General features: G+C 38.4%; 1 protein-coding gene across 2 annotated transcripts in view; it reads right to left on the reverse strand.

Annotated features, from left to right (window-relative positions):
- TRPC5 (transient receptor potential cation channel subfamily C member 5) overlaps window positions 1-18,216 on the reverse strand; it is a 307,824-nt gene that overhangs the window by 56,182 nt on the left and 233,426 nt on the right. For both annotated transcript variants that reach the window (XM_087971942.1, XM_026678562.2), the window contains exon 6: window positions 13,682-14,004. In XM_087971942.1, coding sequence (XP_087828068.1) covers window positions 13,682-14,004 — 323 coding nt within the window. The remainder of the gene's footprint in view (window positions 1-13,681; window positions 14,005-18,216) is intronic.

An 18,216-nucleotide genomic window follows, 5' to 3' on the forward strand; every position in this document is an offset into this window, starting at 1 on the left:
GATTAGGGAAAGAATTTTTTGAAGATTTAAACAAAATGGTGCTAAAATACATTTGGCAGGGGAAGAAAGTGAGAATAAAACTTAAATTGTTACAAGATGCAAGAATAAGAGGAGGATTTGCTTTGCCCAATTGGGAATTATACTACCAAGCGACAAGTCTGATGTGGGTAAAGGAGTGGATAACATTAAGGAATACTAGACTTTTGAATTTAGAAGGACATGACTTGCTGTTAGGGTGGCATGCCTTCCTCTGGTATAAGGGAACTAAAATGCAGGGGTATTTTAGAAGACATATTCGAGAAGCATTGTTTCCAAACTGGGAGAAGATAAAAAAGCAATATTATTTAAAAATTCCGCTATGGTTATCTATTATTGAAGCTTTTTCCTGTCCAATAATATATAAAAAGGAACAAACAGTTAGATATGGTGAGATATTGAACGAAAAGGATGAACTTAAATCTATGCAAGCGTTGGATGAACAAGGTGTAAAAATGAATCGGTTTTTATATTTGCAAATACAATCTAGATTTGATAAAGATGTTAAAACAGAAGGTATCTATGATAAGTTGACTGATTTAGATAAAATTTTGACAGGTACTGATGAAAAAGTAATAAAAAAAACTTTATGGACACTTGCTAGAGTTTAAATTAGACGAAGAACAAGTAAAAGAAACAATGATTGCATGGGGGAAAAATTTGGATATGGGATTGATTTATATAAATGGCAAAAATTGTGGTCTCAAAATTATACAATGACAATGTCAACTGCATATAAAGAAAATTTGTATAAGATGTTTTACAGGTGGCACTTACCCCCGACGAAAATTCCCAGGATGTTCAAGAATAAATCAGATAAATGTTGGAAATGTCATCAGACACCTGGTTCATATTACCACATGTGGTGGACATGCTTGGATGCAAAAAGATATTAGACTATAATCCACACATGGTTGGAAAAAATGATAAAACAACACATAGACTTTAAACCTGAGATATTTTTATTGGGAATTATACCGGAAATATATTGTAAAGAATTGAAATATTTGATTGTAAATGTTTTAACAGCAGCTAGAATTGTATTTGCTAAGAATTGGAAAAATGAAAAAATACCTATGCAGGAGGAAATTATTAAGAAAATCATGGACTGTGCCGAAATGAGTAAATTGACATTTGAAATTAGAGAACAAGAGGATAAACAATTTTATATGATATGGGATTTTTTTTATCAATGGTTAGATAAGAAGACATAGTAAAGAAATAGATTAGTAAGCCTTACAATAAAAGTTAATAGACTGATAAAGAATACAATATAAAATATATAACCATTGGATGAATGTATAAGATTAAATCATAATGAAAATTAGAATATCTCGTATAAAATGATGGAAAAATAGTCAAATGAATGTTTAATCATTGATATTATATAAGCACAAGCTAGATCGATAAGGTGAGAATTTATATAACTTGTGAGTAATGGTAAAAAAAGGATAGCACAAAAGATTGTAACCAACTGACACACTGTATGTATATAATTGAAAGAGGGCTTTATGTTTTTATGTTTTGTTCGTATGTTTGTTTTAAAAAATAAAAACTTTGGGGGGAAAAAAAGTCCAAAAATAAAACCACCACTTAGTGATGTCTTTGGAGATTCTGTCATTCAGGTCATAGTTGTCCCAAAGGTGGTGTCAGCTTCCAAGAAGTTTTCCTGACATCTTTTGCTGCTTGATTCTTGCCAGCTGCCATGGAAATGGGGAGAGGGGTAATTTGGTGTTGAGAGGAAGAAGGGTGCTGGAGGGCAAAGATGTGTGAACTGAAAAGGATGGGACACTTTCCTGCTTATTGTGCAACTGCATACACTTATCTTTTCTAGGCCAAGGTCAACTGTCTTGGCATACCAGCTGTGTGAGACACTACCTGAAGATGTACCCCACATGACATTATACAGACCTCATATTGGATGTCCAGTTTGAACTCCTGGGGGAGGGAACTTGGGATAAGAAACAGATGCAGGCATGACCCCAACTGGAGTAAGCGTTCACCTACCACTTCCCAAGAGGCTCCTAAAGTTCAAAAGAGTGGGTCAGCTATGAAATCCAAATTCACAGTGTGCTTCCAATGTGCGAAGAAGGGTCACCGAGCTGCAGATTGCTATACTAAACTGGATGTCAAAGGAACGTTAGCTGGAGGGAAGAAAGTAAAAAAAACCTCCAGCCAAGCAGCGTGAAGCAGCCCTGAAGGCCATGGAAGTCATTGAATTTGCTCCTCCAGGAAAGGAGGAGTTGGGAACTCCAATCCCTTCAGGTGAGAGCGAGTCCGATTCCAATCTACCCTCTGGTAAGTCAACAAATGGACCTCATGACCATCCCAGTGGCATTAAGGGTGTCTTCATCTGACACCCAGGGAAAGATGTTGCCTCTGCTGGACTCTGGGTGTACTAGATGCATAATTAGCCCAGAGGTCGTGTATAAACTGGGGTTGAGACTAAGAACTTTGAAAACTTCCATAGCATTTTGCCAACTAGATGGATTGGTGGCTAGGGGTGGCATGGCTTATTTTGTAATGGAGCCAGTGGAAATGTTGATGGGGAAATACCAAGAGACTTTGTATTTTATCATGCCCCCCGGGATGGAGTGCCCCCCTTACTCGGATTACCCTGGCTCTGGAAATGGAACCCCCAGGTGGACTGGAGGAAGGGTTTGCTGCACATTCACTCCATCCAACTACAGGAGGCAGGGAATAAACCCTAGTAAGGCCCAAGGAGTGGGCATCAGTGGCAAGTGAACACATTGCAGGGGAGGAGAAAATTCCAAAAGAATATTGGGACCTCAGGGAGGCTTTTAGCGAGAAGGCTTTAGCCATGCTCCCCCTCATCGCCTCACAGATATATACAAAATTATAGGCCGATTTCATTGTTAAATACTGATTACAAAATATTTACTTCTATTATAGCAAGTAGACTAAAAAGAATGTTAAATGAGCATATGCATGAAGACCAAAATGGATTTCTCCCGACCAGACAAATCAGGAATAACTTAAGAATAGTATTAGATGTTTTAGAATTTTACGAAGCCCACCCCGAAAAACAAATTGCACTTATGTTTTTAGATGCAGAGAAGGCCTTCGATAATTTAAATTGGCAATTTTTAATCCAAAAAAATTATAATATGAATTTAGGCACCAAATTTGAAAATATTATAACAACCATTTATGATACACAACAGGCTAATATTATAATAAACAGGGAATATACCCGCCCAATAAAAATAGAAAAAGGAGTCAGACAGGGCTGCCCACTCTCACCCCTGCTCTTCATGTTATCACTAGAAGCATTATTAACGCGAATTAGACAGAACCCAGACATAAAAGGATTAAAGATTAAGAAAGAAGAATATAAGTTGCAAGCGTTTGGGGATGATATGATTTTTTTCATTGAAGAACCAATAGAAAGAGGACAAAAATTGATGAATGAATTAGAACAATTTGGAGCAGTAGCAGGACTAAAAATTAATAGGAAGAAAACAAAATTAATGACCAAAAATTTAACAGAAAAACAGAAATTAGAACTAGAAGAAGTTATGGGAATACAAGTGATAAAGAAAGTTAAATACTTAGGAATATGGTTGACAGCACATTGTAAGACACTTAAGGAAAATAATTATAAATTGATGCAACAGGTAAAGAAGGATTTAGAAACATGGGGCAAGCTGCATCTTTCATTATTAGGCAGGATCGCTGCTATTAAAATGAATATTCTTCCAAAATTCCTCTATATACTTCAGACGATCCCAATCAAAGTACACAAATTTTTTTTGGAAGAAATTAATAAAATAACTGTAAAATTCATCTGGCAAGGGAAAAAACCTAGAATAAACTTAAAGGCAATGCAGGATATGAAGAGCAGGGGAGGGCTGGCACTTCCAAATTGGGAGTTGTATTATAGTGCAGCCTCTTTAGTATGGTTGAAGGAATGGGTGAATTTAACCAATAAGAGAATATTATTCTTAGAAGGCCATGACTTGCAGAGGGGGTGGTATGCTTTTTTATGGGATGTTGGGAAAACTAGCCAGAAATATTTTCACAGACACCTAATCAGAGATTCATTATTGACTAATTGGAAGAAAATACGGAAAAAACACTATTTAAAAATACCAATTTGGATCTCAACAATGGAGGCGATGATTCACCCAATAATCTGGATATTACTAAAATGATTAAATATAAGGACCTATTGGATATGCAAGGAAATCTGAAATTGTGGCAATAACTTCAAGATCGGGGATTAAAAACTGATCAGTGGGCATATCTTCAAATTCAAAGTACATGTAAACAGGACAAGAAAGAATTTGGAATTAACAATAAATTCCAGCAATTAGATAAAATTTTATTAGGATCAGGCAAAAAAAATATAATTTTTTTTTATAATTATTTATTAGAAGTAGAATTAGAAGAAGAAATTGGAAAAGGGAACATGATAGCCTGGAGTAGGAATATAGGACATAGTATCACCATAACAGAATGGGAAAAGGTCTGGGGTAGAAATAATAAAATTACAAAATAGGTAGCATACAAAGAAAATGCCTATAAAATGTTTTATCGATGGCACCTTCCTCCTTCGAGATCAGTGAAGATGCACCCCAATATGAGTCCGAATTGCTGGAAATGCAAAAAAAAAAAAAAAAAAGAGGGAACTTTCTTCCATATGTGGTGGTCCTGTCCAGAAGCTCAAAAATATTGGCAGAAAATTAGAAATTGGCTGGAGGAAATGACAAGAGAACAGATCAAATTCAAACCAGAGTCCTTTCTAATTAGGGATCTTTGATAAACAAATACTAAAAAAAGTGAAATATATAATAATACACATTTTGACAGTGGCCAGATTGGCTTTTGCACAATGTTGGAAACAGCCTCATGTTCCATCAGAGGAGATGATTATTCAAAAAATCTCAAGTTTTGCAGAAATGGACAAATTAACCTTGGCATTAAAAGATAAAGACACTTCAATATACTACAACAGCTGGAACTGCTGGTACAAATGGATAGACCAAAGATAGATTTCACACTAAAAGGCAAAAGAGGATAGGATAGAACCGTAGTAGTGCTATACAGATATATGTAAGGATTAAGTGTGTATATGGCATAAAATAAGGATAAAAAGGAGGTCTCACAAACTGTTGAAGATGAAAATGTTTTTAATTGTTTTCTATCTCTTTCTTTCTATTTTCTTCTTCCTTTCTTCCTTTCTTCTTTTCTTTTTCTCTCTTACATTTATGTATGTGTTGTTGGTCTGTTTTAATTGTAAAATCAATAAAATTTATTTTTTTAAAAAATAAAGTAGCTACTGGTCAGGATTTTGTACCCATTCCAGAGCTACCTCAGGAGAAACTCCAAATCCCATCGCTGGCAGAGTGGATAACCCAGCTCCAGCTTACCTGGCTGGTTATCCATAGATGATGCTCATAAGAAGCCCATAAGAAGCAGGCAGACAAGAAGAGAGTTCTACAGAAAAACTACCAACTGGGGGATAAGGTCTTCTTGTCTACTAAGTACTTACAGACCACCCAGAAGTGTAAGAAATTGGGACCTAAGTATGTTGGTCCTTTCCCAATTGTACAGGTTGTGAATCCTGTCGCTGTGCAGTTAGAACTGCCAAACCCTTAGAGGATCCACCCTGTATTTCATGTTAGGGTTACTGAAACCTGAACCTACCTCCCCTCTGCAACCTAAACAGCCCCACCTCCAGTTCCCCTCCTAATTGAAGGGAAACAACATTTTGAAATTAAGGAAATTCTGGACTCCTGGAAACAGGAGGGGAAGCCTCCAGTATTTAGTTGTTTGGAAACATTTTCCTCCTTCTCAGTCGGAATGGGTTAATGACTGTAATGTCAGGGCCCCTAAACTTGTACAATCATTTCACTCTAAATATCCTGATAAACCTTGATATAATTTTGTATGTAACTTATTTGCTCTTATTTGGAATATTTCTTTCCCTGTTACTTTCCTATGTTTTCTTTTCCAGGGCTACACCTCTTTTGCAGGAGGGCCGAATGTCAGCCTCCAAGAAGTTTTCCAGACATCTTTTGCTGCTTGACTCTTGCCAGCTGCCATGGAAATGGGGGGAAGGGTAATTTGGTGTTGAGGGGGGAAGGGTGCTGGAGGGCGAAGATGTGTAAACTGAAAAGGATGGGACGCTTTTCTGCTTATTGTGCAACTGCATACTCTTATCTTTTCTAGGCCAAGGTCAACCGTCTTGGCATACCAGCTGTGTGAGGCACTACCTGAAGATGTACCCCACATGGCATTATACAGACCTCAGATTGGATGTCCAGTTTGAACTCCTGGGGGAGGGAATTTGGGATAACTTTCAATATGCAATTTCCATGCCTATTTGTCTCAGAACTTGCTTTCCTTTTGTTGCTATAACTTCAAATCCAGTAAAATAAAGTATTTCTATTTTAATGGAGCCTAAGGTTTTCTTTCTTGGGTTTTGAATGGAGGCACAGCTGACAGGTGGTTTTTCAAAAGGCAACTGGATTTTCCCTTGAAGACATTTTGCTTCTCATATAAAAAGCTTCTTCAGTTCTGTGAACGTCCAGTTGCCTTTTGAAAAAGCACCTTTGGGAACACTTAGCAATGGAAGTTCCTGTCCCAATCATGGTTTAAGTTGGGGACTACCTGTACAGAAGCCTCCATTTGTTGCAATGTGTAGAGAGCCAGTTTGATTTAGTGGTTAAGGCACCAGACTAGAAAGCAGGACATCATGACTTCAAATCCCACCTTAGCCATGAAAGCTGATTGGGTGACCTTGGGCCACTCCCTCCCTCTCAGCCCAACCCAGAGTTCTTGTTATGGGGAGGGAAGGAGGAAGAAGGTGTGTTGGATTGATTTGCCACTTTGAATTATTTGTAAAAATAATGAGGGATGCAAATAAAATAAACAACAAAATAAAATAAAATATAAGATAAAAATTGCAACCCAGATCTCTGGATGTTAAAACAAAGAATCCCAGGCCAAGCCCCAGGTTGTGTTACTCTCTATAGAGAAATCTCTCGTCATCTACTAAATCAGTGGCCCCCAACCTTTTTCGAACCAGGGACCGGTTTCACGATTATTTATTCTTCCACGGACCGGTACCTGAGTAACGTGAGACTCCACCGCCATTGGGACGGCTCTTTGTTCGAAGCCGCCCCCCTCCTTCGACGAAACTAAGGCGCGAGCACCCAAACGCCGCTTTCCAACTGAAAAACCGGAAGCACTTTCCAACCAAAAACCCGGAAGCAACCGAAAACCCGGAAGCGCTGTCGAAACAAGATGATGGCGCCCAAGCTTTGTGGCCCGGTAAAAAATGATCCACGGACCGGTACCGGTCCGGGGAACGGTGGTTGGGACCCCTGTACTAAATAATTGGAGATTTTTTGCAATTGAGAATTGTCTAGCTATCTGCTATCTGCAATCTGCCATAGCTCTTGAGTCCAAACACCCGCCACAAAATATATTTGTAATGAGGCCAAATCTGGACATGGTAACAAGGCCTTTTTGCATATGGTCATCCGTGGACAAGATGTTCTTAGCTGAAAGACTGAACTTTGAACAACCCTCCCAGATTCATTCTTTTAGTATCCCTGCCAACCAAAGTCATGATAAGAAGGACTAACTAGATTTACTAACAGTTACTAGTATAAAAAAAAAAAGAAATCACTTATCATGAATACGTAAGGACAAAGAACAGACTGGTTGTCACATTCTGAGCCAACAGAGAGAACCTTAATGATGTCCTTAATAGAGTGTTGTCCAATAGAAAAGGATTGGGCAAGTCCAAAGTAGATGATAAAAAGAATGCTTTAAAATTTCCGGGGACAACTAATAACAGCAGTGAGAATTAATGAGTCTGCAGGGCTTTAGAGATAATCTGCACTAGGACTTGAGCTGTCTCCTCTTGTTGGCAAGATCACAGGTTTTTGCTGGCTTTGTTTGGGAGGAAAAACATTCATTCTGTCTCTTGGGAGACAGACACAGGCTGTCTGCCTATCTGGTCTACTGCTGAGGCATTAAGTTGATCAAGCAGATAAGAAGTTGGGGGAAAATAAGAGATTCCATTTTCTCTTGATTGCTGGGTGCTCATATTGGTTTCATTTTACACCTATGTTGACCAAACTACCCCAATCTCAATCTGACAAAGTAGCCTTTCAGGGAGATGGGTGTCAAACAAATGTACTAAATGAATAAGTCAACTCTCTAAAGATTGGCTGCAATCATTATAAAACTCACTAAGAATAGTAGGAAGAATAATTTCTTTCTTAATCATTTTTAGCTTTGTATCTGACATTTCTCCTGCAAGTTGAATCAGTGGTTGGATTGTAATGGAATTGTAATGATAAGGTGGATTTCCAGGAGAGAGGGGGTGTATTCCAGAGGAGTAAAATATAACTCAGCCCGGATGTGTGAGAGAAAAAGGATGAAGACAGCACCTCTCCAATAGTTTCCAGAGTATATTGTAGATGCAGACAGTAGAGTCTTCAGTTTGACAAGATTTTATCTATAGGTGTGAAACAATAAAGAGCCCAACTTGGAAGAATCTCCATGTGTCATTCTTGGCATTAGACCTTACCAGGATGTAGATAACATCATAGCTGATGGACAGGTTGGCTTTGTATTGGATGCTTGACACTGGGCCAGTGTTCAAACTTTGGTAAAGAAATATATGCATAAATCAGAATTAGCCCCATTTGCAGCATCTATGGATTTCAAACAAGTCTTTGATTCAGTCTTTGGGAGAATCTTTGGCAGAAGTTTAAGACCACCCTTTTTAATAGTCCATCAACTGCTTATTTTCATAAATAAACCACAAATTACAGATCAGACAGAGAGACCTAAGAGGGACAATTTTTGGAAGCCATACGAAATAAGACGGTAAAGTAAATGTATATTATTCTCTCTACTGCTATTTTAATTATTATATACAGGATCAATTTCATGCTGGGATCTTTAAACAGAGCATCTTCCCTCAACCAAAAATCCAGAGCTGTTGATACAGTCATTCTGGCATAGCTTCCAAAGGGGTTGAGGAGAACATTGATGGCATTCTTCCTTGGTTGGGAAAATCACTTGCAGCAATTTTGTTCTGATCAAATTAAGATCTTGACTTCTTGGAGAAGATCAAATATGTTAGTTGAAAGACTGATGAGTATAGATATGTTTTAAACACTAGAAGGTTTGCACCAGATTTGCAACATTCATACATCTTAGGATTTTCAGAATGATCAAAGGATGAATGATTGGATGGATTGATGGATAGGTGCGTGGGTAGATAGTGCTAGTTGAGCTAAATTTGTAATCTCTTTGTTAAACTATTTATAATCAAAGAGTGATCAAAAATCTAACTAAGTCTATGCAATCATCTTACTTATTATAAAGCTATTTAATCTAAATTTGTGGAAAAGGATATACAGGATATAAATGTGTCTATCATCTATCTATCTATTTTTTATCTCTATCTAACAATTTTATTAAAAGATTTCACAATTACAAAGTTTTTAAAAATACAAAACATAGAAGAAATAGAAGAGTATGAAAGAGTAAAATAAAAAGTGAAGAATAACAAGAACTTGAGAAGACAGCTTTCTAAAGAAATGATTTCCAATCTTCTTTGAAGCAGTTATGAATGTGGTAATTACCATCTCCCCCCTCCCATTCTACAGAACATAGTTCCCTACTGCCCATAAACAGAAAATTTAAATCCTGAAATCAGCAGTCCATCTTTACCCATTTGCAGCAAAAAAAATCTATAAATGTTTTCAGTATAAAAGTAGTTATAGTTCACTCCTTCATCAAATAAATCAATATAGTGTTTGGCCGTCTATAATAATGAAGTGGCGTTTGACTCAGATTGAGATGAAGACATGACTTAGATTTATATTTTGGTTTTCACTCACAAAGGCTAGACTTTTCACTTGGTTGATAAGTAATTGTTTTTTTAGATGTGCAAATCTCATAGGTGTTCTCCTGAGGCATTGCTAAGCAATGATCAGGCTAGGAAGCCAAGATACTTGTAATCAGAACAGAGCAGAAAACTTAAATACAATTAGGGCACCAGATCGATAAGTTCATTCCAGCTGGATCCTTAGATCAACATTTTTTTAAAGTTTGTTTGTTTTGCCATCAAGCTCCAATATTTAACTTCTCAGAGTTCTCAAACCTCAATTGTGGATGATTTCTGATGCCCTAAAAAGTATGTTCTGATCATAATGGAGCAGTTAGAGATTTATTCCACCAATGTTTCCATATTTTATTCCACCAGTGTTTCTCTAGAAATTCATTCAAATGGCTCTTAATTACACTTTTTCCTCTGGGGAAATCAGACAAATTTTATGTACATCGTATTTTTCTCCAACTGCAATGTCATGAACTTCTAACCATCACCAGAAGGACACCTAAAATGAACCCTTCCTGAAAACTTTATTTGGCTGTACCAGGAGACCACTGGGATATTTTAAATGTAAAAAGCTAAATTGACTCCTATGGTCCAGCCTGTGTCACTACAACTCTGTAATTATTTTCCGTAATGCTGGTCAGTGACTGCGATAATAAAAGACTTGTAATCTCAATACCTCTGGAGGAGTCTGATTGCAAATGGCTATATTAAGCAATAGCTAGCTCTTTCATCTCCTCTGCACCCTGCAGCTACCACTGATTGCAAACGGATGTCGAAGCCACACACATCAGGGTGGGGAGGCCAGATGCGATATGAATATTTCTGCTAAATCTCCATATGTGTTAATGTTTTCCTCTGTGACTCTGCTTTAAAAACAGTTTCCAACTGGGATATCAGCAGCAAAGATGATTTGCCAAGAACAGAGAGAGAAAACATTTGAAAATGAATTATTAACAGATTGACCCTTCCCTTGTTGGTAAAGTACATAGCTGTTCAAGGAGTTGGGACTTTTTCTGAAAAAAAAAAAAGATGAAGTCTAACTTTGAGATGTAACAAGGAATAAGGTGCAGTGCTGGATTTTAAGTGCTTGCTAGCACATGTCCAGAAATGCAGCCCAATCTGATTATTTGAAGCTGCTTTTCAGAGATGTTCTTCGGGACAGGGAAAAAGAGAGGTTTAGGTTTCTCTTAAGCGGGGACTTCAAAGTAACACACTCAAAATGGCATTTGACTTCACATTGTGAGGCTGGTCCTTCTCTGCGGCACACAGACATAATTTCTTGTTTTGCAGGTAGTCCATTCTTAGCATGTCATCCCTGCTGCGTATCTGTTCAAAGTGCAAAATGTCACTTGGAACCAGGGGTGTTAATCATGACTGTTTCAGCTTTCAAGGCAAGTAGAAAGAACTTCAGAAATGAGACACCAAAGAAAGTGCCATTGCTGTGAATTTCACTCTGCCTTCAAAAGGGCCCTGCTGCTTCTTTGTTTCCTATAATAATTCTCACTCCCCCCCTTTTCAAATGTTAAGCCCCCTCACACTGCATAGTATATTACAGGGTTTGTATTTATAAAGTTTTACCTGTGTGCTCATGTTCAATTGCTGGTAGAATCATTGAATGCTGCAAATAGGTTGTTGGTTCCGCACCCCCAACCCTTGATCACCATAGTACAATCATAGGATTGGAAGCAGGGGGTGGGGTTCCACCGGAAGAAAACAGGTTCGGTGACCATGCACTTTATAAAAGTTTTTAATATTTGGAATAGGGTTGGTGTTTCTAAATAAACATTGGCAATCACATTTCAAAACTTAAATTCTCCTGCTTTAAAATAACATCAGAATGCAACTTAGGCCAATCTATTGAAATCTTTCTTCCCATTCTCTTAAAAATGACACCAGCCATCTGTCCAATTCATCAAGTCAACATCTGGCTTTTCATTGTTATATAAAAACAAGAACAATTCAAGGATGAAAGTATTGGATATTAAAGGTTACATTTTAAATATTTTTATTCTTGCCTATAAATCAAAGAACAAACTCATTTTCTAGGCATTAGAAAGCTGTCTTTTCAATATTTGCTCCTGAATATTTTTTGGGAAATTACCTGTAATGTAGCCATTTATTTATTTTGGGAGAGAAGGAAGATACAGTATCACTAAAAATGGCAGAAATGAAAATATTGATTAAAAACCAGGAGCCAAAAACTGGAGCCAGTGAATGCTTCCTCTCAAAGGTTTTGCAAGCACTGCAGAACTCAATTTCCAAGCCAGCTTTTCCCATCAACATTTTAGAGAATTGACCTGACAGCCAACTAAGCAAGCAATGCTGAGATTAATATTACCGCCTACAATGGACAATATGTCTTCTTTAGCTATAACTAGCTGAAAAAATACTCTAAACATTCCATTTTTGTGTGCAATACATCTCAGCATAGAGGCTTCCTTTCCTTTTTCCTTTCCTTTCCTTTCCTTTCCTCCCTTCCGTCCTTCCTTCCCTTCCCTCTCCTAATACTTGTCCTTGTGTCTGTGGATGTGTGTGTGGATGTGAGTGCCCATGTGAGAAAGAATGCCACATGGATAACCTATCTGGAAACAGAACTAAAGGGCTACAGCATTTTACCATCTATTATAGGATATCAACAGGTCAAAGAAGTTATCAACTAATGTTAGGATTTACCTAAAATCTCTGTCCTGGCTTTTTACCATTTTTAGTGATTTTATCCCAAGATACCAACACACACTTTTACTTGCCGAACTAACATTCCACCTTCAAAAACACTGTAACATTCTAACCACTGAGCTGTGGTGGCAACTGGTTAGAATGCAGTATTGCAGGCTAATTCTGCCAACTGCCAGCAGTTCGATTCTCACCAGCTCAAACTTGAGCTGAGACAATCTCAGTGTCACTAAGCCATTGAGCCATCACATCTATGTTCTACCTATAATGATATCTGGGAATGGCCATAAAAAGAGATGCTACCTAGGAAATAATCAGATAAGAGACAGAATAGCCCACAGCTGTGAAAGGGCAGAGAAAGAAATTCTAACTTATCAGACTCCTAAAAGGGATGGTAGGAGATTTGCACTTTCAGACTTGTAAGATTTAGCTGAGTTTTATAGATGAAGGAGCACAGTTCTTGTTTTTCATTTTGGAAAGGTGTTATTGGATCACAAGGAACTTCATTCTGATCTAGCAGCTATCTTGCTTTTCATTGGAATAGTATAAAATCTAACTTTAAAAAATAATATATACAAACACACTGAGCTAGAAAAAACTAGCACAACAGGATCCCTAGTAAAGAAACAGGCTGTGTTTCTTGAGCGGCAACTTCCTCTGAGCTTGCAAGCATTTCCACATCCATTCTGCAGGGATGGGAAATTTATTTTTGCATGCTTCTTTTTTAAGGATCTAGCCTCAGTGAAGAGCTGCACTCCAGAAACCCAGCTTAGGACAGTCTGTTCTTTGAGAACAGCTCTGCTGTTTGTTTTTTAATCTAATAACAGAAATGCCCGGGTGTCTGGTTGTTGTCAAAGGTTGAAGTTCAGCTTTGCCTTGTTCAATATGTTCATCTGAGATAACTCACACCTTGACAGTTGAGACTGACATTTACCTATGAACACAAAAGGGCATTTTTTTGCTATTCCAGATGCTGTGACAAGATATCAGGACTATACAAGACAGGAGAGGAGGGACAGAGAGACAGACAAACAAATTCAAGTTGGACGCAACAAGGAAATCCAGGTGAGTTAGCCTTACGTGGAAAAGGCATTGTTTTGCTTCTCACAACGGATCCCTTTGCAATTGTTGGGTTCTTCGGAGGCACTCGTCTCATAATAGAAATAAAGCTGGTTGAGTCCATTGGCGAAAGCTAGCAGCACCAGGCAGTAAATGAAGAGGAACTTGAGTATGTCTAGCAGCATACGTCCCAGAGAGATCTGCAGGGGTCCCAGGTGAGAGTTTGCTGTAAACAGGGAGATGAGACGCAAGGAGCTTAAAATGTTTGAAATGGCAAAGAGGGCTTCTGCTATTAGGGTTGGATGCCACATTTCCCATTCCTCCCTTGGACGGGAACCATTGTACTGCAAGAAATAATAGGGGGAGGGGAGGGAAAGGAACATAGGTGAATGCTTGCAAGTCAACTCTTGAAGGCACATTATTTCATGTTGTTAAAGCATTTCGCTCATTCTCTCTCTCTCTCTCTCTCTCTCTCTCTCTCTCTCTCTCTCACACACACACACACACACACACACACACACACACAAACAGGTAGACTAGACAAATTACATGAAAATGAAAGACTTTGCTGCCAAACAGAAAGGGCTATTTCCCTCTAGTTCACTCCCTCCCTCCAAGGCCTTCCCACACAGGTAGCCCTAGACTTACAGCATTGTTTAATGACTGTTCAAAGTTATAACAACACTGAAAAAGTGATCTGATCATTTTTCACACTTATGACCAGTGTAGCATGCCCACGGTCACATGATCAGAATTCAGACAGCTGGCAACTAAATCATAATTATGACGGTTGTAGTTTCCCAAGGTCATGTGGTCAACCTTTGCCATCTTCTGACAAGCAAAGTCAATGGGAAAGCCAGATTCACTTGACAACCATGTTAGTAACTTCACAACTGCAGTAATTCACTTAACAATTGTGTCAAGAAAGGTCATAAATTGGGGCAAAATTCACTTAATTGTCTCACTTAGCAACAGAAATTTTGGGCTCAATTGTGGTCATGTCAAGGACTACCTGTACTTGGTTCCCAATGCATGTCATAGCAGACCAAAGCAAGCAGGCCATCTTTCCCTTCCATTAGAACATAATTTTGATGACCAGGCTTGATAAATTATCCTGTGATTAAAGATTAAAGAACCCAAGGAAACCTCCTCCAGTCATTAGAAGTGTGCATGAAACAGGAACTGCACCTTATTTCAAGCTGAGAACAAAACAGCCCCATCAAAATGTCACTTTGGAACAATTAAGTTGGCTGGCTTCCACTGGAACAAACCTCAAAACAGCTTGAAGCATTTTATTTCAACCTGAACCTCAAAACATCAGTGTCAGAACCCATCAATTTTGTTCTGAGCTTAGCGTACTTAAAAGGGGCAGGGTGATCTCAAAACATTTTGAGTTTGAAATAAATGTGCTTGAATTTTGCTTGCCAAGAAAAGCAAGTGGAGTACTCAGGTGGGAGAGGTCTGTCAAATATTCTCCAAAGGGAATTCAACAAGATTTTTTTGGGATAGGGTATGTCTCATTGACAGTTGCAATAAATATTTAACATTGTAGTCTTTGGAAATAATTGAGAAATAAGTTATATGTTCCCTGGAAGGAAAAAATTCTTTTCTGCAAAATTTTACTTCTGTACCAAATCAACTGTTGGAGGAAACAAACATCTAAGGTGAAATAATGTTTTTTTTTTCTTTCTTCCTTAATGAAACTATCTGAGGAGTTCTGGAGAACAGTAGAACATATCATTGTCCATTACTCATTGTCCATTACTCTGGACAATTCCAGAAGTTTTGGGTGCTCCATCACTGGAGGTTTTAAAGAAGAGATTGAACAATCATTTGTCCGAAATGATATAAGGTCTCCTGCCTTTCTTGATTAGGTTGTTGTTTGAGCAGTAAGAACCCTTCCACCAACACTAACAAGTCAAGCCACTTGTATATAAGGAGAAAGCAAACTCTACTCCCTTCTAGCCAGGGGTGGGATTCAAATTTTTTAACAACTGGTTCTGTGGGCGTGGCTTAGTTGGTGGTCATGGCTTGGTGGTCATGGCTGGGCGTGGTCAACTCAACATCACTCACATCGAGGCATGCATCTCCTCACCTGGCCTCTCATGACTGTGGGGATGCTGCAACAGTCGTAAGTGTGAAAAACAGTCATAAGTCACTTTTTTCAGTGCCATTGTATCTTTGAATGGTCACTCCACACAAGCAAAGTACCAGCAAAGGAGGAAAAAAAACTCCAGAGAAGTTCCTGAGACAGGAAGTCTAGTCCTACCAAGAATGTAATAAGGGTTAACGGAGAGGCAGTTTCTGTAAGCAACACCAGAATGTTTCCTTCCTGCCTTCCTTATAGGATTAGACCAGTAATTTCTTCTAACAACCGGTTCTCCAAACTGCTTAGAATGTTAACAATAGGCGAATAGGTGCGAACCTATAGAATCCCATCCCTGCTTCTAGCATTGATGAAGTTACCTAGAGCATTGATGAAGTTACCTAGTTGGGTAATGAAACATCTGCAAGGAAACAACCATGCTCAAAAAGCACCAAGGAGTCCATAATTTAATCCTGAACTACAAATATTCTCTTCTTTTGACAATTATTAATGGCAGGGTTTACATGATATGGTCCCAATGACTTTGCAACCATTTTTCTCCAAAGAATTATTTTTGGTCTTTGCCTAGCAAAACACTGCAGACATTTGATGTAAAGGAATCTTCCACTGAAAGCTGAGCCAATAGATAGCAGTTCATTTCAAGAGAAAGCAAAATGGCTGTCATCAATATGACTGCTTCACTGAGAATCTCTCTCTCTCTCTCTCTCTCCATCCCTCCCTCCCTCCCTCCCCCCCTCTCTCTCTGAAAGAAATTATTGTACTCTAGAGCTATGGAGCAAATATTTTGCTTACTTTTTAAGGTCAGATAGTGTATTCCCCACCCCACTCTTCCACTTGGGAGATATACAAATGGATTTGTTTTGTTTTGCCTCTGACCAAGACATAAATTCAATTGAGTTATAGGAATGGAGAATACTTAAACTTCTTTATAAAAACAGTAATTCTTTTCCAGCACAGAGGATCTGAAATTGCATACAAACCTGTTTCTACATGACTTCTAATTGTTTCTGACAGTTCTGACTGTTCTCTACATCTGTGAACGTCATGGGTTGAACTTGATTTGTAGAAGGCCCTTAGAAAACTCACTTTTAACACTTCACTAGGTCTTCATCCAAAAGTTACAAGAAGAGACTGAGAGCTAAAATGAATGCCAGGAGGGCCTTAGGATACTAAATATGTCTTATGGTCCCTGACAAATTTCTTCCCAATGTGCTTGGTTCATGGTCAGTGTGTCTGCTGAATACAACAAAGGCTGAACATGATTAAATCATTTTCCTACCCAGGATTTTTGTTTTAGAGGGAGAGGAGGAGGAATAAACTGAAGGACAAACTCTAATGAGTTCAATTTAATTAAGGAAACATTTCAGTGACTCATCTTTCACTTGTCCTGGATAGTTTTGGCTCTTTCTTGCCAAAATGCTCAAGGCAGCCTTCCAAATCCTAATGAATGTCAACAAGACATGATGTCAGCAGTCCCAGGTAGATCTGAGTGAAAGATGACCAGGTGAACTAATTCAACCTTACTGTAAAGCTACATTAACAGAATCTTGTAAGTCTGATAGTTACAAAACTTCTGTCATCTCTTTTACAGAGTGAAAAGTTAGGGAGGTTCCTTTCTGAGTCTCTGTCTGTTTGTTTTTGTAGTCTATGCCCTTTCTTATCTGATTATTATGTGGTGGCACAGTGGTTAGAATGCAGTATTGCAGGCTACTTCTGCTGACCGTTGGCTGCCAGCAGTTCAGCATTTCAATCCTGACTGGTTCAAGGTTGACTCAGCCTTCCATCCTTCTGAGGTCAGTAAAATGAGGACCCAAATTGTTGGGGGCAATAGGCTGACTCTGTAAGCTGCTTAGAGAGGGCTGTAAAGCACTGTGTGCAGTATATAAGTCTAACTAAGATGGCTATTGCTATTTCCTAAGCAGCATCTCTTCCTCCATTTCTCAAGTCATTCCTACATAACACTACGCCTGGACATTACTTATAAGGAGATGGACACTCCTCCCTTGTCTCAGCCATATGTATTCCTCACTCGCAGTTAATGCATGGACCAACTGATCTTATTTGAACTTCTGCAAATGGTTCTTGGATAACTGAAATTTCAATATGTAGAATGAAACTGACTTCAACTTTTGATCTCATTGACCACAGATGATTGCATGGTAAAATATTTAGCAGAAGTTAGTAATGGTATGTGGGAAAGACTTCTGGTTCTCAGAGGTGACATTATGCGAATTATGAAACTTTTTTTCTGATGTCAAAATATTTCAACTTCGGAACATCCATACAATTCTGGAAACGGTTCATTCTGAGGATGCTGGAAGAGTTCCAGTGGTTAAAAAGAGCTGAAACAACCTCCATTCTGAAATCAGAATGGTTCATTTTAAGGCCAGATCACCCTGTTACTTTCCAAATGATCGATGTCAAGGTTGGAACACTTCTACTTTGTAAC

Source organism: Notechis scutatus, chromosome 10 (assembly GCF_049901735.1).
Source record: "Notechis scutatus isolate UNSWTSFEM ecotype Mainland chromosome 10, rNotScu1.2, whole genome shotgun sequence".
Taxonomy (NCBI): Eukaryota; Metazoa; Chordata; class Lepidosauria; order Squamata; family Elapidae; genus Notechis; species Notechis scutatus.